The sequence below is a fragment of the Melanostigma gelatinosum genome, assembly GCF_949748355.1.
Source record: "Melanostigma gelatinosum genome assembly, chromosome: 24".
NCBI classification, from domain to species: domain Eukaryota; kingdom Metazoa; phylum Chordata; class Actinopteri; order Perciformes; family Zoarcidae; genus Melanostigma; species Melanostigma gelatinosum.
This window is the reverse complement of record NC_136657.1, coordinates 7,313,173-7,333,774: the sequence shown is the minus strand read 5'-3', so window position 1 is coordinate 7,333,774 and position 20,602 is coordinate 7,313,173. Positions and strand designations below refer to the sequence as shown.

The 20,602-nt window shown below is 49.8% G+C and overlaps 1 protein-coding gene across 1 annotated transcript in view; it reads right to left on the bottom strand.

The window, feature by feature from the left end:
• mgat5 (alpha-1,6-mannosylglycoprotein 6-beta-N-acetylglucosaminyltransferase) overlaps positions 1 to 20,602 on the bottom strand; it is a 40,814-nt gene that overhangs the window by 15,081 nt on the left and 5,131 nt on the right. The window contains exons 2-10 of the mRNA XM_079296292.1: positions 18,958 to 19,425; positions 17,400 to 17,564; positions 10,811 to 10,887; positions 9,583 to 9,672; positions 6,851 to 6,922; positions 4,351 to 4,512; positions 3,596 to 3,765; positions 3,048 to 3,182; positions 425 to 558 (exon numbers count right to left, since the gene is read on the bottom strand). Of these exons, the coding sequence (XP_079152418.1) occupies positions 425 to 558; positions 3,048 to 3,182; positions 3,596 to 3,765; positions 4,351 to 4,512; positions 6,851 to 6,922; positions 9,583 to 9,672; positions 10,811 to 10,887; positions 17,400 to 17,564; positions 18,958 to 19,198 (1,246 nt within the window). The 5' untranslated portion in view covers positions 19,199 to 19,425. The remainder of the gene's footprint in view (positions 1 to 424; positions 559 to 3,047; positions 3,183 to 3,595; positions 3,766 to 4,350; positions 4,513 to 6,850; positions 6,923 to 9,582; positions 9,673 to 10,810; positions 10,888 to 17,399; positions 17,565 to 18,957; positions 19,426 to 20,602) is intronic.

Sequence of the window (20,602 nt, the reverse complement as noted above, 5' to 3'; positions counted from 1 at the left end):
TTAACACTCTACCGAACCACCGTGCACTTGTTTCACCGGCGATATCATCTAACCCCGCGGCTCTCGACTGGCTTTCGTGCAAAGGCCCCATTGTGCTGTGTGAAAGACATACCCTGTTCAGGGGACAAAGGGCCCATTCAGGTGCCGCGGCATTCTGGGTAGCGCCAGGCCTCACCTCGCAAGCGGAGACTTTCTCTCCGCCGCGGGGAAAAGGTCAATACCCCAAGGGGGCCGGCTCCCCCCTCTCTTTCCCGTTACAGAGTGATCTCACGGCAGGAGTGACACACACACACACACACACACACAGCAATGAAACCCCGACGTCCTACATTCATGATTACAGTGTCCCAGAGCGAAGGCATTCTGGTCCATTTGTGACCTTTGACACGTGTAGTGAGTGCGCGTCGGCGTCCGGGCGACTTACGGAACATGGTGTTGAACTGCTGCGGGTTGAGGTTCCACTTCCCCCAGGGCGTCTTGTGGCCCTTGGACTGGGCGTAGTGGGCGTGGTTGAACTCGGGCTCCGTCCCGAAGGAATCCAGCACCCGCAGCATGCACCTGTGACGTCACACAAAAGAGGAGAGTATTAACGGGCCGCTCCACGCCAGTGTGACGAGTCGTTTGTTTCAATGGAACCTGCAAACACCCTTATAAATCATCTGTGGGCGACAAAATAATTTGAATAAAGTGTCATTTTTCAGATTATGGAAAATAATTTGATGGATAAATTAGTTAATTAAGATGACAAATAAAATAATTGGGGAAAAAAACAACTTGCAGTTGGTGTCGATCATTTAAAAGCTAAATTAAAATAATGAAAATGACGAGTAATAATACAGTTATCTACAGTAAAACGGTTTCAAGTAGAGGTTGGAAGGTTTAAAATCGAATTTCTAAAATGTCCAAGTTCAGTCAGGTGTTGATGAGCAAGATCGGCTTCGTCAGTTGTGTATCAAACAAAAAATGAAATGTTTTCATATCTTTTTCCGGTGTTAACATCAAGATGATGCTGTAGAATAACCGTGCGCGACCTCATGCAAACGGTTACTTTGATGTTTAAAAGACAAACAGAACGCTGCCCAGACAAATATCAGTCGACCTGCCGAGAGTGTCACCCTGACCCGGACAGGAGAAGGAGGGCATGACATGAGCACATGTCCAGGTGTGTTTTGTATCGGTTCAATCAAAAGGGATCTGATCAGCAGAAGAGGAAAGGCTTTTTGTTTTTTTTGGTTGGAAGATTGTCAAAGAAACAAAGAGATGGCATCTTTTCTCTCGAGTTTCCATCCATAATGAACAGTATGCGGCCTGCAGCTGTGATTTGTTTTTTATAGGAACGTGAATTTCAATTTGTATTCATATGTGGTATGATTGTGTGGCAGGCAATCCCATGTGGAATGGAGCATTTTAATGGTATGAAACAAAACAAAAATCCTATTTCGCATTTTTGTCGTATTAATGTTGAAGGAATGTCATTTGAGCTGTAACTAAATACACCGTACCAACGTCTTACATGTCTTTCATAATGTGTGCAGCGACACAAAAACATCGTTTATTAGACACAAAATCAAAACGGCGCTTCGACTGTCAGACAGAGAGACGATGAAGTGCTGTCCCGTGGACGAGTGACACTGTGAAGGAACAACATGGCTGACTCAAAGGTCACAGCGTTAAGTGGACCTTAAAGTCGCTCATTGTTACTCACTTCTCTTTTCCAGACGCCGGTCGGATCACGTCCTTCATTGTCTACGTTTTTAACAATTAGGAAGAGAAAAGGAAGGAAGGAAAGCTGACATCAATCTGTCCCTCCATCTCACGCTATTAATCCCAATTTTTCCACGAATGTTTCTCCCACAAAATCCTAGAATGATAACCCTATTTATAGGCCATCTTGAGCTAAAGGAAAGTATCTAATTGTAGCTGAATAAAATAAAATAAAGTTAAAATACTCTGCGTTAATCTTTACTCTTTTAGTGATCGCCTCTCCTGCCAGACAGCTGCAGTGCAGACTGTGCAGATGTCTGGGAAAGGCCCCTGGGAGAGCAGAGAGCTGGGAAACGCATCCACCGTCAGGCAACTTTAGACTGAAAGCACAACAACAACAACAACAACAACAAGCCCACATGCCATCTCCACTCGCTCCAGAGAAAAAAACAACCAAAAAGCAACCCTCGTCTGTCCCCGGTGGATGTATCCTCAACAGATGGAGGCGTGACGTGGTGTAAATATGGCTGCAGTGAGTCGGCGGTGGTGTTTGCGGCGGTGTTTGAAACGAGCAATAAATAAAACGGGCCCGTATTGGTGATTAGGAAACGCTGATATCAGTTGGGAGTTTGTGTTTCTGGCGAGACTCCCCAGGGGTTTGTTTTATGTCGGCAAAGCCCCGAGGCTCAACTGCAGCTACACGATCCCTAACCCTAACCGGTCTGATATGCAAACAAACCCGACGTGTTCTGTCCATTAAGTATCGTTCTCCCCGACGTCCCGTCGAGAGAAAAGAGGATTCTCGGACCGCAGGGACGGCGAATGTAATTCACTCACACGAGACCGCAAAGTGAAAGAAGCTTTTGGCAGAAAGGCGACACGGGGAAACCGACGTGGTTTTGTTTCGTGAAAGGAGAAAGAGAGTACAGAAAAACCTCCCGGGTCCTGTTTCACAAAGCACAGCGACGTTAAGTGCTTTGACATGCGCGAGTGTTCAATAATGGTAGAAGATATATTGCGGGGGGGGACAGCATCTGGACCTTACATTACTCCTGAGGCTGAATCTATTTCCTCAGGGGCACAAAAGGGAGCGGATGCAGTTGGAGGAACAAAACCTGGTGACAAGCAGGAGGAACCAGCGGGGCCATTAGAGGCCCCCAGACTTGTTGTTCCCTCTCTTTTCCTGTCAGTCGGCGCTGATGAAGGCCTCATCCACAGCCCTCAGCGGAGCAATCGGGAAGAGAATGGAGTCGAAAACGTCGCAATAAGACAGACAACCAGGGAAGAGGGAAGCCGTATTGGAAAGCCAGTCAGTGGGACGGAGACGATGTCGATGTACTTACTGGTAGTGGACCCAGGAAGGTCCCAGCGTCTTCTTGAACTGGGTGAGGCCCACGATGTCGATGTAGATGAGCTCCACCACCTTGTCGCCCTGGGTCGGGCAGCTGGACTTGTTCCCCATGACCTTACGCATGATCCTTGGGGGGGGGGGGGGGGGGGGGGGTACAAAATTTAAGAAAAAGAACCTCAAGACCAGTTGAGTTGTAACAAAGTTTGTAGTTCCCAACAGTCGTGGAAAAACCAACAGCAATGGTTTGACAAATGTAAATGGCAGCCTCATTTGTTTACTCTCAGTCAAATAACTCTAAGCAAATACTGCGCAGTTGTTGGTTTACCAAAATGTAAAAAAAACATGGTAAACACGACATGCTTCACCTTCCGGTCTGTTCACTAAGGGCTGCGTCAACATTCAAACATTTTCTATATCTGAGCTGAAGCATCTGTTGTGCAGACGAACATCTGGACACACAACAATCATACTGGCTCAGGCTGTTTGGTGGGAAAGTAAGGCCGTGACTGGCAACATGTAATGAACATCGCAGGTACTGACTCTTTGAGCTCGGCCAGGGAGGCTGAGATGCGGACGTCGTGGCCCAGCAGGTACAGCGTGGTGATGAGGTCACTCCACTGGACCAGCTCGCCCAACGGGCCGCCGCTGAAGGCGTTCTCCGCTATTTTGAAGCCCGACTCCTTGGTCAGCAGGCCCAAGTGCACCAGGATCTGATGGAGGGGGGGGGGGGGGGGGAGTGAGGAGTTGCAGTTAGAGATGAGGTTGTTTTTCATGGAGCGTGAATGTATCGTGTAAGGGAGCTAAAAGAGATCCGTGACATCTGAAAACCTTTCAGATGACACCAATGCAGGAAATGCCTTCGGAAAAATGTTCCGACGAATAATTCAAAGACACCCTGCTGGATTCGCATTCGAAAAGATTTAAACGGCGGGGTGTAAGAAGCATATTTATCCGAGTAGGGGGACTGTGAGTGTGCTGTCAGGTGCACAGTGCACACCAAAAAATCTGCAACAACCACGACCAACACGGGGGGAACACAGCGTTCCACAGCGGGAGCAGGAAGTAACAGCCGGCTTTGTTTGAAGTCATTGTTGACAGTCGGCCCCCGGCCCCAGAGCGGCACACTAGTCCAGGATTAACATGTGCGGATTATTATCCGAAAGAGATTAGCGGCTGAAATAAAAAGACCTGGCTTTGAAAGCACCCGCAGAGAAAAGCACTCTTTTGTTTAATTAACGATACACATTTGAGCGAAGTACTTCGTCGATATCCAGTGATGATATCGACATGCCCACCTTCTTCCTCCGGCGCCTGCCCAGGTTCTGCTTGGAGGCCAGCGAGCCGACGGCGCTGACCCACGGCTCGGCCATGCGCTTGATCCTCAGCATCATCCAGCGGAACTCCTCGCGCTGGGACATCACGCGGTACAGCTCCTCGAAACTGGTCCGGACCTCCGCCTGCACAACGACAAACAGTGGTGTTCAGGGAAACGCTGCATGCTTAAGGATGAAAAGGTTCATCCAAACAGCCTCACTCTTATATTTTACCACCTCGGATTGGCAGATGGAAGCAGGGACTGTTCATAGATAAATGGGTGGGTGACTGAACGCTGAAGGTTTGATATTTTGCACAATTTGTCAGCCTCTGCGTCCTATTTGTCTAAGAAACCCGTCTGTAATCATTGAAGCTGGAGTTCAAGTCATTGCGTCGAGGTGATAGTAACCACGTTAAGCTGTCAGAGGAAACTTTATAGAGGGAGCATGTTTGTGATCTCTCCTGAGAGCAAGGCGTCAAAGTAACCTTCATAGAGTGAGTCTTAAGAGATAACACTGGATTCCAGAAAGGAGCGGTGTTCATGGAGACGGAACAACAAATACTGAAGCATTCAGAGCGCAAAGCCCTCTGTGTCACCAGCAAACATGAGCTCTGCTGTGCAGGCTGAAAGGAGTGAACACAGCAGTTATATGATACAGTTCATAGCTCATAAGAAGGCTTTATAGAGGAGGAGACAAGAGAGGAGAGGAGACAAGAGAGGAGAGGAGACAGGGGGAGGAGAGGAGACAAGAGAGGAGAGAGGAGAGGAGACAAGAGAGGAGAGGAGACAAGAGAGGAGAGGAGACAGGGAGAGGAGAGAGGAGAGGAGACAAGAGAGGAGAGGAGGAGAGAGGAGAGGAGAGGAGACAGGGGAGGAGAGGAGAGAGGAGAGGAGACGAGACAGGGGGAGGAGAGGAGACAGGGAGAGGAGAGGAGAGAGGAGAGGAGACAAGAGAGGAGAGGAGACAGGGGGAGGAGGAGAGAGGAGAGGAGACAAGAGAGGAGAGGAGACAGGGGGAGGAGAGGAGAGAGGAGACAAGAGAGGAGAGGAGACAGGGGGAGGAGAGGAGAGAGGAGAGGAGACAAGAGAGGAGAGGAGACAGGGGGAGGAGAGAGGAGAGCAGACAAGAGAGGAGACAGGGAGAGGTAAGGAGAGTAAACAGGGAGAAGAGGAGACAAGAGAGGAGAGGAGACAAGAAAGGAGACAGGGAGAGGTAAGGAGAGTAAACAGGGAGAGGAGACAAGGAGAGTAAACAGGGAGAAGAGACAAGAGGAGAGGAGACGAGACAGGGAGAGGTAAGGAGAGTAAACAGGGAGAAGAGAGGAGACAAGGGAAGGAGAGCAAACAAGGAGAGGGGTGGAGACGATTAGGAGAGATAAAAACAATTAACAAGGAAATGAGAGAAGAGGAAAGTAAACATGAAAGTGAGCAGAAGAGAGTAGAGGCAAATTAACATTGTTTATGAGCAACAGCAGCATTAAATGACATTATGTCCTGATGTTTATCAAATGCATGACCAAAAAATCATGTGTGTTGCATCAGTTCTAAAAGTGGCTGGAAAGTGACGTAGCCACGATAGAAAATATGGAAATGAAACTGAGGCTACTGTCGGACAGGTCTGCGCCGCACTGTAAAAAACACTCACGTGAACGCCACACACAGCTGCATAACAGGTGTAAATATCAGATATGGAAACTCAAGGACTGGAGCACAGCCTGAAGAGAAGACGGACGAGCAGGGAGCGAGCCGGTGCCATCACCGGCTCGCTAAGGCGGCTGAAACAAGGCGCTAGCGGGGCATTAGCATCCCTCATCGTGACGGGAGATCACTTCCGCGGACTGAACCTATTAAAACCCGGGCCCCGGATACACGATGGACCTTGGCGCGCGAGCCCCGGCTGCCCGGAGAGGCGCCCTAAGTGGGATTTGAGTGAGCCGAAGCGTTGACGGGGATGGAAGATCATTACTCCAGATTTGTCCCAAGGTCCCGTCACTCTCGGCTTCTGCTCCGCCAGAACTGCTGCGCTTTTTTTCCTTGCGTTGACGCCGTGGATCAGCCTCAGTCTGCCCGTTCATTCGCTGCCACGCTCACGCACACACACTGCGGTGGTCGGGACGTCTCAAACTGCTATTTCGGTTAATTTCATGTTAAAAACTCGTATCAGAGGAGGTGCTTCTTCTTAAAATGAAACATCCTATTAAATGAGGGGTTTGTTGAGTGTCGTTTTTCTTCTGTGGTGTGGAGGATGACGGAGCGGGACTTCGCGGTTTAAAAATGCATGCTAATGGAGAACTCGCTGTCACAAAGTCTGGAGTCGTCTCTCTCTCACACACATGCGAGCTTCTTTGAAATTAACACATGCGAGCCACTTGGACCACAACCGGGACACTTGACAAGGTGATGCTCAAATGCAGTGAAGTTTTTTTCATCTCCAGGAGGGCAGATGAGGTGGTTGGAGTGTGTGCTCTGTGTTTCCTCACCTGTCCCCTCCGGTCCAATTCTTCGTTCAGGTTCTTTGTCCTCCAGGGCAGGCGGGGACACCAATTCTCCACCTATCGCATAAAAAAAAACACATTTCGTTTTCAGCATTTGCCAACCACAACACAGAAGTGCGCTGAAGAAACGTACTCGCTCAAAGCAGCGGTCGCAAATGCTTTGTGAATGTTATTTATAGACCTCTGGAAGCAATCAAGGGGAAGCTATACACGCCCTCACAAGACAAAAGGGAAGAGGAGAGGAAACAGGGAGGAGAGGAGAGGAAAAAGGAAAGGAGAGGGGACAAGGAGAGAAGAGTAAACAAGGAGAGGAGAGAAGAGTCGACAAGGAGAGGAGAGAAGAGTCGACAAGGAGAGGGGAGGAGACAAGGAGAGGGGAGGAGACGAGGAGAGGAGAGAAGAGTAAACAAGGAGAGGGGAGGAGACAAGGAGAGGGGAGGAGACGAGGAGAGGAGAGAAGAGTAAACAAGGAGAGGAGAGAAGAGTAGATGAGGAGAGGAGAGAAGAGTAAACAAGGAGAGGAGAGAAGTGTAAACAAGGAGAGGGGAGGAGAAAAGGAGAGGGGAGGAGGAGAGGAGAGAAGAGTAAACAAGGAGAGGGGAGGAGGAGAGGAGAGAAGAGTAAACAAGGAGAGGGGAGGAGACAAGGAGAGGAGAGAAGAGTAAACAAGGAGAGGGGAGGAGACAAGGAGAGGGGAGGAGACAAGGAGAGGAGAGAAGAGTCAACAAGGAGAGGGGAGGAGACAAGGAGAGGGGAGGCGACAAGGAGAGGAGAGAAGAGTAAACAAGGAGAGGGGAGGAGACAAGGAGAGGAGAGAAGAGTCGACAAGGAGAGGGGAGGAGACAAGGAGAGGGGAGGCGACAAGGAGAGGAGAGAAGAGTAAACAAGGAGAGGGGAGGAGACAAGGAGAGGAGAGAAGAGTAAACAAGGAGAGGGGAGGAGACAAGGAGAGGGGAGGAGACAAGGAGAGGGGAGGAGAGAATAGTAACAAGGAGAGGGGAGGAGACAAGGAGAGGGGAGGAGAGAATAGTAACAAGGAGAGGGGAGGAGACAAGGAGAGGAGAGAAGAGTAAACAAGGAGAGGGGAGGAGACAAGGAGAGGGGAGGAGAGAATAGTAACAAGGAGAGGGGAGGAGACAAGGAGAGGAGATGAGAGTAAACAAGGAGAGGAGACAAGTAAAGGGGAGGAGAGTTAACAAGGAGACGAGGGTCAGGAAGGGTGGCCGCTGACCCATCTCGCTGTGATTACATGTGACGTAAACTCTCTCTCTTCCTCAACGTCTGCTTCTCTGCCTCAGCGTTTCCTTCCTGGTGTCTGACCACAGAGAGGAACAAGGAGAGAGTGTGTGTGCACTTCTCCTCTCTGACCTCTGCATCGTTGCCCTGTCTGATTGTCCTCTCCGTGAGGTTCATGCGCTGGTGGACAGGTACGAGTTATACGCCGCAAACGGTGAGCATTATCCGGAGCGAGCGTGCTCACGATAACCGCGGCCGCCGGGGAGACCGATCGCAGCGGACACTGCACGGAAATACAAATTTCAATGGCAGCCGGGGAGATCACGTGACCGGGAGCGGAGGCCGAGGGCCGTTGGGTGAGCGGGGTGGAGACGTTCACAGAGACGCATCTGTTTTGAATCTCCTGTGAAGTATCTCCGTCCCGTAAACACCGGATGGACACGAACAGAGAAAGAAGAGGGTTTTTTCCCCCTAATGGGTTTTGCTGTTGTCCATCGAACTTCTATTTCCACACACACAGAGCAGGCCGGGCTCTCTGCGCGCTGTCTTTAGTTCACTGCAATGCTTTCAGCTCACATGCAATATTAATACCAGGCTACCGACCTTCCCGGAGCTGAAGCCACGACTCGAAAATCGTACTTTTCATTTGAGAAAATAGCTCGCAATTCAGACGGGGATCCTCACTTGAAACGGCACGTGACGAGGCGGCCGGTTAAGATGGAAGCATCCAAATGAAAGAGAGGTCATCACGGCTGCTTTTTGAATCGATGCATCGCAGTTGTGTCTTGTGAGAAGCAGCGACGTTTCCTAGATCTGAGAACATACGTATTTCTTGATTTTGCGGCGAACCGGCCCTCTAATTGGAATTAATGACAAATCATGCAAAATTAAACGCCTTCAAAGTGTCCCCTGACGGAGCACAAGCCTCTATATGTTAGCGCTCGTCAATATTACATGGCTCCTCCCCCGGCTGCTTTTTCCCGTTTGCCAGAGAAATGTGGAGACGACGACGGGGTGGCCAAGTCACTCCACGTCTCCCCTTGGAGGCTGAAAACCTCCTCTCCACTCAATCATCTCCTCATCTCCCGCATCGTCCTCCTCAACGCACTCTCATTTGCTCTCCCTGTTTCCCTTTGAATTTTACACAACACGTCATGGTCGCCTGTTTGTGCGTCAGCGCGTTCATTTGCATTTCTTTTGCAGATCTTATGGAAATTCTGCTAAATTCTGCATCACATTTGACTGGAAACCCGACGAGCGACCGCATCTTCTTATACCATTCCTCCCAACATGAAACTCTTCTGCAGACAAAACACCCTGAACAGTAGTTACACAGTATGGATGCTGTGATCAGTAAGATGTTAAAACACACAGCCATTAAGACACCTCTATTGACTTCAAATCCACATTTACAATGACCACACACACACACACACACACACACACACACACACACACACACACACACACACAGGGCTCACCTCGCTGAGGTAGATGAAGAAGGAGCAGGTGGACCCGTCCACGCCGTAGCTGCTGTAGCAGGAGTCCGTGCTCCACATCTCCTTCATCCACTGAGGAAGAGGAGGATGCGAGTTATTAATGGCAGTCAAATGTCCTTCATCAGCTGTTAAATAACTCCACATTGACAGCCAAACAACGGTCACTGGGAGCTTTGTTTGCCCATCCTAATACTGGAGCACGTTGAATGGATGCAAAGAGGAAGTGAGGTTGGTGTTGTGGCGGTGGTGTGTGGGCAGGTTGTGTTGCTGGGAGAATACATAACGCACATTTAGGGAATCTACAGCGACGGCTGCCCGGCTAGTTTTTCCTCTCCGGGTGGAAACAGGCCAGGCTTGTTTTCCGCGGCTCGGAGGTTGAGAGAGGCAGGACTGTGAGTGAAAGAGGCGCTGGCTTCAATCCCCGGAATCAAAACAGAAAAAACAAATCTGGGGCTTGGAAATAAGACGAGACTGTGTGCCTCTCGGGGAATGCACGAGTGGAACTGCTCCGCGGCCAACAGGAAGAGAGAGAGGTTGTTCATGTGTGAATGTGTGGGAAAGAAATTGAGGTGTAAACAGCATTCTGGACGAACGAATCTCCCAGAATACATCATAGTAAGAAGTGAAAGAAAAGAGGGAGACTTTGGACTTCTGATTGGTGATCGGCATGCCGGGGATACGTGTGAAGTGAAGGGCCTTGTTGAGCCGCGGACTGACAGCTTCCCTGCACGGTTCATAGGCCCGGAGTGCATCACCCAAGGGAGTGTAAACTCGAGTCTGCAGAGCCGCTCGCAGAGGGGCGTGGAATCACACTCGCTTGGAATGGCGACGGCATGAAGATTGCACTGTATTTGCTTAAACGGCAACCTAAGAGCTCTCTAAAATAAACAAATGGATTCGTCAGATGTTATTAACTGTGTGCTGAGCGTAAAACTGCAGCGGAATAACAGTTAAATGAACAAAAACAAAGCAAGCCTGTGAACAGTGTGTGTGTGTGTGTGTGTGTGTGTGTGTGTGTAGAGCAGGCTTTGGCTTCGCCCGCCACCCCCGTCGGAAATACTGACAGTGTCGTTGGAGGATTGGGACCGGCTGAGCAGATGGTGTGTATGATAGGGCCCTATCGACTCCGGGGAGACCAGCACACACACACACACACAGAAAAAAAACAGACATCGGATTGAAATTGTGCATCCATCTGTGTGTGATTTACCTTGACTTTGTCCTCGCAGTGAGGGAAACCCTCCAAAGATGGCAGCTCGCACTTCTCCTGGGCTCCGTTTAGAAGGTCTGAAAGGAAGAGGGGGAGGGAAAATCAATCAGGTCAGCTCCAAACCTCCACCTGTCCTCTCCAGCGTCATCACAGCTCGCTGGCTTTCTTTAGAAGACAACGGAACCTCCAGTAGCTTGTACACAAGCGGCGAAAAGCTGGCCCCTGGACCACAGATATTGGGTCATTGGGTCAAATTCACAGAAGTCGGGTTTCTCATTCCTTCTTCATCTCTTAAGATTCGTAGGTGAGATTCACAATCCCCAGAGGATGAATCACATGACTTCGGTGGCCCCTGACCTTTCGTGTGGCGCCATCATCTGGGTCAAAATCTTCCCTTCAACTGTGGTTTATGACCAAATACCTGCGAAACGAATCATTCTATCAGCCGCGGCTTTGCTTCGTGTTTAGCGCTAATTAGCGAAACGGTGGCATGCCGACGCGCTGTCGTCCCGGCGAGCAACAGCCTGCGGTCTGATCTCAGCGCTGCAGACATGTTGCGTCTCTGAATGACAGCCGGAGACCGCCCATTGCTCTGCGGTCGGGCACGACCGTCGGCCAGCGGCATCACCTTTGACCCGGCAATGTGAACTCAGCAGGAGCAGAAACCGCAAAGAGCTCAGAGCGCCACGATGACGCAAACACGGGCAGCGTTCAAGAAATGATTTTTCCCCGACCCGTTTGCTTTCTGCAATAAACAAATAACGCAAGTGCAGTGGGGGAGGGGGTCGCTCTGATGTCGTTCCTGAATTGCCTTTAATGTCCCAGGAAGCCAATATCCGCGGCAGGATTAACATTCGCAGGCTATATAATCACCTTTTTTGATGTCCCCATTCAGAGACGTTAACGTCCTCGCCACTGACCTTCGCAAGGCGGAACATGAATAATGCATGACTGCAGGCGAATAGATAAAAGCTCAGCAGCAAACACCAGACCGATGTAATGAGCTTGTGGCTGGCGTTGCAGGAGGGTTTGTGTGTGAAGCTAATCAGCACTGGGTCAAGCTTCTGTCTGGAGGGGGGGGGGGGGCTCCTGCATCATGTTCATCGTTGATTCAGTTCATTTACACCGACGAAGCTGCTGCAGCGAACAGATAACTCTACTGCTGAGCTTTTTTAGATTAGATGCAAGAAACACACTTCACCGACGCTCTCTGGGAGAGAATGACGAGATGAAAAGAGAGGTGACGGCATGCCACAGAGTGCCACGACAAAAAACTAAAAACATCAGTGGGTTAGATGGAAAGCCACAGACACACTGGAGGCTGCCGTCAAAGGTCAGCCCGTCCCCCATAGACCCCCATGTCAGCGTGTCCAACTTTACAGTAGGAATACACATGTTCACAGCCTGGTACAAAGATACAGTTTTGGTCTCTGTCTCTGATGTCCAACAACTTTAAAACCTACGTCCATACTTTACACAGTCTATGGTTTTAACCCCCCACCCCCCTTGGGTGGATCAGAAATCCCCTAGATAAGTCCTAATGAGCTCTTTGGACCCCGTTCCAGACAATCCTTGGCTCAAACACTGTTACGTATGCGTGTATTATGGCAGAAAAGTCCCACTAGTTTTGGTTTCCGTCCACACTGAAGGGAAATGAATTAGCCTCAGTCCTGGGTCAACAACCACTTTGAAATGAGCAACAAGGAGCAGGTGTTATTTTTTACGACTATTTCTAAGCAGCAGACCCAACACTCCTGGGGATGAATGTGATTTTTAATCCCATGTGGCTCAAGGAGGAAAAGAGGTGGGAGGCCGGTCTGCCAGTCACAAGATGAACTCCCACAGCACACAATAACAGCTTCTTATTGTTTCCTAGGGGCCGCAGGAGCCCAACAACAAGCGGGAGGATTAAAAAAAAGCTTCTTTCTCGACAGCAGCGTTTCTGTCGGCCCAAAAACTCCAACACAGTGATGCCTCCTCTCTGTCGCTTTCAGTACTTTCATGTTATGTGATTGTGAAAAACAGGATTTGTTGTTTGGCGAAGTGGCCGCCTTGTGCAGCGCCCAAAGTGAGTTTACTCTCATCTCATCCTGCAGACGCCCAGTCAGGAGAACCGGAGGCAGAAAAACACATGCGATGACTCAAAGAGCCTCTCGCAGCACTCAGGTCAGCGTTAGCCAGCTGCTAGCACACAGCGTTGGCCATGTGAGAGCCCTTAAACATAGTATCCTCTCCGAACAACACGGCATATTACACACACACGGTTATTTCTCCCCCCCCCCCCCTGTGTGTCCAAGTCCATGAGGTAATGTGGAATTTGATAACTCCAAAATTGGATTGAGGACATCTGGTTTGTGTTTTTCTTCTCTCTCGAACAAGTGTCGCCATGGTGATTCTGCAGCGCGGAAAAAAAGGGGGTGAAAAGTGCAGTTTTCATCATCTCCATGTCCTCTGATCCACGAGCTCAGAGACACTAATTTTAGATGCACTTTGCGAGACGAAGCAGAGGTGTCGGTGTGTGTTTAGTGGGGTGTGAATCTCTGCAGCGCCTCATCAATAAGACAGTAGGCAGGCTGGATGACAGAGCGTCAACAGCTGTGCAGGTGGGAGAGCAAGGCTGTTGTCTCTGAAATCATCCAAGAGACGACACGAGGGCGCCAGAAAACCCTCGATCCGCTTCCCTGTCCATTGCAGAGCTATGACTAATGTTCCACTGTGGATCTGGCTGGAAATCTGCGGGTTTGGGCCGTGGGGGACGCGCCGGGCCGTGTTGTTGTCGCCACGAGGGGGGGGGGGGGGTGAGCAAATGCTCGGCGTGCTTTTAGCTTGAACTCGCGGGCGCCACGGTGGTGTGCAGTCATCTAGAGAGGCAGCTCGAGAGCCACGGAGTTGCATAATGCAAAAAAAAAAAATCCGTTTTTAGCTCTGCGTAACGTGTGAATGCGTTCGTCTTTGCATTCTACTCCCGGTTCAAGTGTGCCCGCGTCTGCCTGCTCCATCCTCGCATGTGGAGCCCCTTGCCTGAAGAGAAATCAGCCAAACGAATAGAAGATGCAAGTGCGAGAGTGTGCGTGCGGATTGAAAAAGAAAAGAAGAAACATAGGGGAGGGGAGGGTGAATTGCCAAAGGAAGCGGATGATGTTCCTACAGGGCTGTGGCTTTAACCGGCACAACAAGAACACTGGCACACAGAGGGGAGAGGAGACAACGGAGGAAAGAGGGTGTGGAGGGAGGATGCAGTGCAGCAGAGCCGTGCAGTATGCAGAGAGCGAGGAGAGGGAGAATGAAGACGGAGAGTCGATTTATTCTGCTTTTGCAAACACTGTGGATTCATGTGCTGTGCAGCTCGACCGTTAAAAAAAAAAAAAAAAACTTTCATTCCACGTCTGAAACAGCCCCCCGAAATTATATCTCTCAAATTCCAGTCTGCAAAACGGTCACCGAATGAAACAAAGCAGGGAAAGGAAAACAGAAAGGCAGAGTCTGCACGTGTCCCAGCCAATGGTGCGTTAGACCCAGATGTTCCTCCCATCCCACCCATGCCTGGAGTGCGAGCGTGTTCTTCTGGATTGGCCTTTAGATTCGAGCTGATTTACAGATGAGCGAGAAGCTTTCATTTAAAATTCCTGCTCTGCTGCAGCTGGCTCTCGCTCTTTGTTTCAGCGACGATAAACACTGCAGCGTCAACGCTGATATTCTAGTCCAATGATCGACGAAACAGGCGCCTTCTGGAACCCAGTCCAAGAAATGTAACCGTTAAAGTGATTGCGATCGAGCGCCGCACCTTCCTCCCTTATCGCCGAAACACCTTGAGTCCAAGCGAATGGCTCATTGTCCCAGTATGTAGTCACACTGGTATCTCTGGTATGAACTGTGTGAAGGAGGGGCAGAGAGCCCGACATGTCGACGGAGTCACACTCAAAATATGTGGTGGACATCAAAGCTCTCGTGCCAACATTTTATTGGGAATGTTTTCTACATTTCACTTCCAGGAGCAGTGCGATTTCAAGCACGTGGAAGATGAAGCGCAATCACAAAGCAAAAGCTTTCTGCAGCTTCTTTGCTGCATCAGTGACTACATGTTAGCTTGTGTTCTTAGTGGCGGAGTCCGCCGTTCTCTTCAGGCACACAAGGGATTTACAGGAAAAGTTGCATGTATGCAAGTGCAATTTTCATTGAATAGATAACAGCCTCACCGTTTACTCTCTTTATACTCTATCGAGTCACCTCCACGGCAAACGTAGCATTTCCAGCTGCTGCAGCTTTGAATTAAAAGCACTTCATTTATGAAACTCGAGGTGGCTTTTATTGTGAAGCAGCCACAGGAAAGGCGTTGTATTTGTCCCTGATGATATGCAATAAAAACAAAATGGATAGAAGCAATCTCCACTTCTTCCTTCAGCAGCTTTGTCGGTGTTTTTGCTTTAACTTGAAGTACAGAAAATACAATCAAGTAGAAATCAGCTGGCTGCAAAACTCATTATTTGTGCTGCAGGGTGATGAGCGTGGGTGTTTGAAAGCGCGTGGGATCGGAGAGCATCTCTCCGCATCTTATTTTCACTGAGTGGGTTGTGTGTGTACTTTATTAGTATCGCTGAGGAAGTAAACAGGCCTTCAGCAGCGCAACGGAGATCACGGACCCGGCTCTACATCTAACCCTTGAGATGTAACGGTAACTTCATGCGACTGCTGATGAGTTCTATTGTTCAGGTTCTTGCAGGAAAAAAATGCTTGTGCGAATGTTTAGGCTGAAAATGAAGTGCAGGGACGCGAGCAATCCCCCGGCCAGAAACCCTGTCCTTGTCCCCGTCCTTTTGTTGACATTGAGAGCTCGGGTCTCGTCTTTCACTGCGAGCCGATCGATGGCTGAGAGAGACAAAGCAGCGAGGACGCCCCGAGCTGTGAAAGCACAGGTCTCTGTTCACTGAAGGAGCCAAGCGTCGCTACAAATCTGCCAAATGTCAGCGGCGGCGGAGCTGACAACTTTAAACACAAGGAGGTGGAGGAATGGATCGGAGAGGGAAAAATAATAGAGAAGGAGGGGGGGGGGGGCTGCAAATCACCACCTGACCGTTCGTTACAGCCACTCTACGCCTGAGTGTGTGTGTGTGTGTGTGTGTGTGTGTGTGGGGGAGGAGATTACATTTCCACGCCGCGGGACGGCCCACACGGATGAAACACCGCTGGGGGAGATTTGATCAGCGAGACGCGGCGTTGCGGGCTGTTTGTTGGAACGAGTCCCATCTGCCTCCAGCTGAGCAGCAGCCGAGGCCGGATCGACTTGTTTTGATCCCGTGAGGGGGGGGGGCTTCTGTGCCTAAACTCCGCTATACCTGAGCGGAGCGTGCATTGCAGCGCACTAAAAAAAAAGAACAACCTCTTTGCAGTTTTTACAGCAAACACACACAAAAGAGTGCAACTGTAAAACAATGGGAGCGGGGGGGGGGTCACATCTTTGTGGGATGACCAATAGCGAGAAAGAAGCCGTGTTCTGCAGCGTGGACACAGCTGTGAGAGCACAAGAGAGTTGGACTTACAGCAGCTGCTACGCTGATCACACGTCAACATGAGGCTGGAGCTTTGTTGTGGAATTCCTTTCAAAAGGGAGTCGGTTGAAATACAAGTTAAAGAGCTTTTTCCCGCCCGTCAGGTGCCAGGTTGTTGGTGTTCGCGCCAGTAAGCTTTTGGTGCCTTACCACAGCCCTGTTTTTAGGACAAATATTACAATTTGTGCAGCACCGCCACCCACCTCAAGACAGGAGACGTGCTCCGACGGAGACTCCGGAGTCCACAACGACCGGATCGACAGACAGAGATACTAGTGTACACACAGCCCGAGGAGACGCTGTGTGCAGTTGTACAGGAGGCTAGGCTGCCCAAATCAGCATTTTATACAACTGGAGTCTGTTGTTACGTATTATTATAAAACCTTATTTTACAGTATTTATTTCCTTTGTGGATTAATGTTTGATTATTTTGGTTCATCATTCAATTATTTATATAAAATGTATTAACATAGTAGGGCAATAGGACGACTTATTGCCGTTCAACTCTTAAGAGTAAAAACAGCGTCGACGTGTGCAGTGCAGCAGCTGTCGTTGGGGATCAGATCCATTCAAATGTGACTCTGTACAACCAAATCAGCCTAATCTAAGTCTGCGTACCGCCTCAGAGCACAGATCCCACATTCCTACGGTTTAGTGCTGCGCAAACAACCGAGAGCAGGTCCCCGGGTCCCAGACAAACCAACACTTCGCTCCCTCAACTGGGCTGAATTGATCATCTGAAAGCTGGCAGGAAAATCAATGAAAACGAATAAAAGGGTCGTGCAGCGTGAACGGGAGGCCTTGTTTGAATTATGTCCACGGATGCGGTCTGGTCCCATAAAGTGCCTGGTGTGCAGTGTGCAATGCTGGCAGGGTTTAGCTGGATGTGTGCCGGGGGGGGGGGGGGGGGGGGATCATTTATTTAATTAGCCTCGGCCGCTATATTTACTGTGCGCGTTCACACCCTGAACAACAGGGTTTCTCTGAAGAAAGAAACCGCATAAAACACACGCATCAGACAAAACAGAGAAAGATACACATACCCGCCACGTTTACTTTTTCCGCGTTGGCGGCGCCGGGTGTGGCGGTGGCGATGCCGTTGGTCAGGTTGCCCCCCGTGCCGTTGTAGATGTTCTCCGCCTTGGACTCCAGCTTGCCCAGCCTCAGCATGATGTTGTCCAGCAGCACGGCGAGGGTCTTCTTCAAATCTGCGCGTAAGGATGGGAATCAGATGATGTAATGCTGGCGTTAGCCGCTGCTGCTTCTCACAGTCAACGGTCGATCTGTATCTGACTAAATGAGCAATCAGGCTCCACGTTAGGACGAAGAAAGAGCAGTTCTTTCACTCTGCATGTAATTTAAGCTACAGTGTGGACTTTTCATCCCCAGATGATGACTTTGGACTGAAGGGAGTCAGCTTGAGGCTCATTTAAATGTAAAACTGGAGCCGTGTATTTTGAGTCTGTGCATTTCTGCGGGCATCTTTTTTCTTTTTTTTTTTTTTTTTTACATGAGCATTTATCTGCAGAGGACACGGATGGTTTCAGAAGGGAAGCTGACCAGTAAAAAGCGCATAGGGCATAAATGATCACAAGCGACCCTTCATCGGCGCTGTGAGTGATGCTTTGACTCGTCCTCCTGTGCACCGATGCATTTTTGCTGAAATTTAGACGGGGGGGAAAACAATCATATTTTCAACAATAACTTGAAGACATTAAACAAGTTCTATAACCTATTTTAGATGTAGGATTGGCTGCATGCTGTGTGCTTTAGGCTTTTCAACGGGTCTCCCAATCAGCCGAGGACGGAGGGTGCCGCGTGCTGCACGCACCATAAAGCCCCTCGAGGAAAACGCGTGATGCCGGGCCGTATGAATAAAAGTGACTTGACTTGACAAATGGGCTTTCGGGAGACGCAACATTCTATTTGAACGCGTTCATTTTTGTTTTATGGGCCATTTGATGGAAGGAGGACGCTCTGTTCCCACAGATCGCATCAGGGGCGAATCATCGACCAAAACGAGTGAGCACGGGACGCACAGAGGACCCTGCTGCCTCCCCATCGAATGACACCATCTTGTTATTTTCATGATTGATGAGGATGTTGTAATCAGAAGAGAGAAACAAAAGTAGAGGTCTGGGGAATTATAGCTGAACAAAATATGTTTGGTTTCCATCCTTCAGAGTGGGTGTGCATGTACAGCGCTTTGAAATAAGCTCAGCAAGTGTTTCTTTCTCTGGTTTCTTTGAGAACTCATTCTAATCTCCTGGAGCTTTACTGCATCCTGTTGTTTCTCGGGGCATTAGAGGACAATCGATTCCAATCTCAGGTTCCTAATGAAGCCTCCCATCGAGCCATACGGGTCTATTAACGGCATGAATAACTTATTGACGGGCCTCCTGGACTTGTGCTATTACAGCGTCGTGCGGCTGCAATCGGCGTTAAATCTCCGCGGGCCGGTTTTCTTGAACGTGAGGCGATGCTGCGCCTGCTCAGGAGGAAGACAAGTGGAACCACTCGCCGCAATTTAAAGAAGATGTAAAAAGAGACTGGGGGGAAGCAAAGCGCGCCCCCCATCTTAACTCTGGTAAAGCCACTCACCGTAAGCCGTCATGGTGCCCACATAGGGCCCGTCCATGACGCTCTGGTTCTCCTCGGCCAGCGCCTTGATGTAGCGCTTGCTCAGGTCCAGGATCTGCTGCCTCAGCACGCCGCTGTTCTCGTGGCTGGCCCGCTGCTGGATGGTGAAGTGCAGCAGCATCATGCCCCAGATGAACCCGAAGCTGACCAGGAAGAAGCCCAGCTTCTGGGAGGACAGCTTCCACAGGAAGGGCGTGGCCATGCTGACAGGACGAGGGGGCCGCAGTGGCTCTGATTTGAACTTGGGGGGGGTGCAGAGGTGAGGGACAGGGGGGGGACTCAGGAGGGCAGGCGGGGCATGGCTGCGTCAGTCGGTGTGGCGGCGGGCGGTTTTTGGGGGGTTGCTTGTTTGCCTCACCGGCGAGATTTCCTTCTCTGGCCCATCCTCAGCGCTCAGTAGCATCTCACTGGACTCAGGCCTGTTGCATCCTGCAGCAGACAGACGGGAAAGAGAGATGAGAGGCGATCGCGACAACGAGGGAGTTCCCTCTCCCAACCCGAGCCCACATCAGGATAAAGTATTCAGTAAGTCATACTAAAGAGCTCAAATTCACTTCATCGTATGGGGCCCTGACGTATCGAAGAGATCGCGAGAACTTCTCCGTAAGCTTGTTTTATTAATAGCATATATACATTTTTGGAAAACAAAGCATATACGGGGCCTGACATCCATCCAAAGTCTTCTCTTTCACAAGGAGAAATAAGTGTAAATAGCATGTTGGCGTAGGTTGTGTCTGACGTGAAAGCAATACAGACTTTAAGCAAGAAAAAAACAGGTCTTTGAGGTCTTCAAAAGTAATTTAAAGTTGAATGCGTGTCCTGAAAGAGAGGCAACGCAGAGCGGCGGCGTCTCCCTCAGACAGCGTGGTCTGCGTGATGGATGGCGCTGTGAGGGATTACTGCGAGAGGGTCAAAATATAACCATTCGGACAGCCGGCGATTTATCTTCCGCACAGGCGAAGCGAGAGCACGGACTGATTGTCACGCACATGCCTTCTCTGTCTTTCAGTTTCATTCAATTTGTTTTCTGCCTGACGAACGAAGGAAGCTGCTGCTGCTCTTGTGGTTGAGCGTGTATATTGAAATGTGAAAAAAGGTCGAGGTGTTCTTCATTTATTCTGGGCGACAAACAATTATCTTCGTCATTGATTAATCTGTCAATCATTTAGTCCACAAAATCGGCCATCTTTAAGTTCAAGGTAATGTTGCCAAATGGCTTGTTTTGTCCAACAAAACTCAAAGATTATTCAATCATGTAAAAAGAAAAGGCCTCGGGGGGGGGGGGGGGGACATAGAGTCAAGAGACTTAGTCACGACTCGATGGGGAACCACGCTGACCTTCTCCGAACGTGGGCCTTGCTCCGGTGCAAAGAACGTGGATGCAGCGAGCATGAACTGGAAGGTGTTAACTAAAAGTGTGAGACGGTTTTTTTTCAAAAACACAAACCGCAACAATTTCCTGTTCTGCTGTATTTCCCACCGTCTCAATCACACAATCTAACCCTTCAAGGCTGCACTGTTTGTTTTACACATTTGCAGCAACGGCAAAACCACATTTCATGTAATGCAAAACGAGTCCGCCCTGCAGCGCTTCACGAAGCTGTTA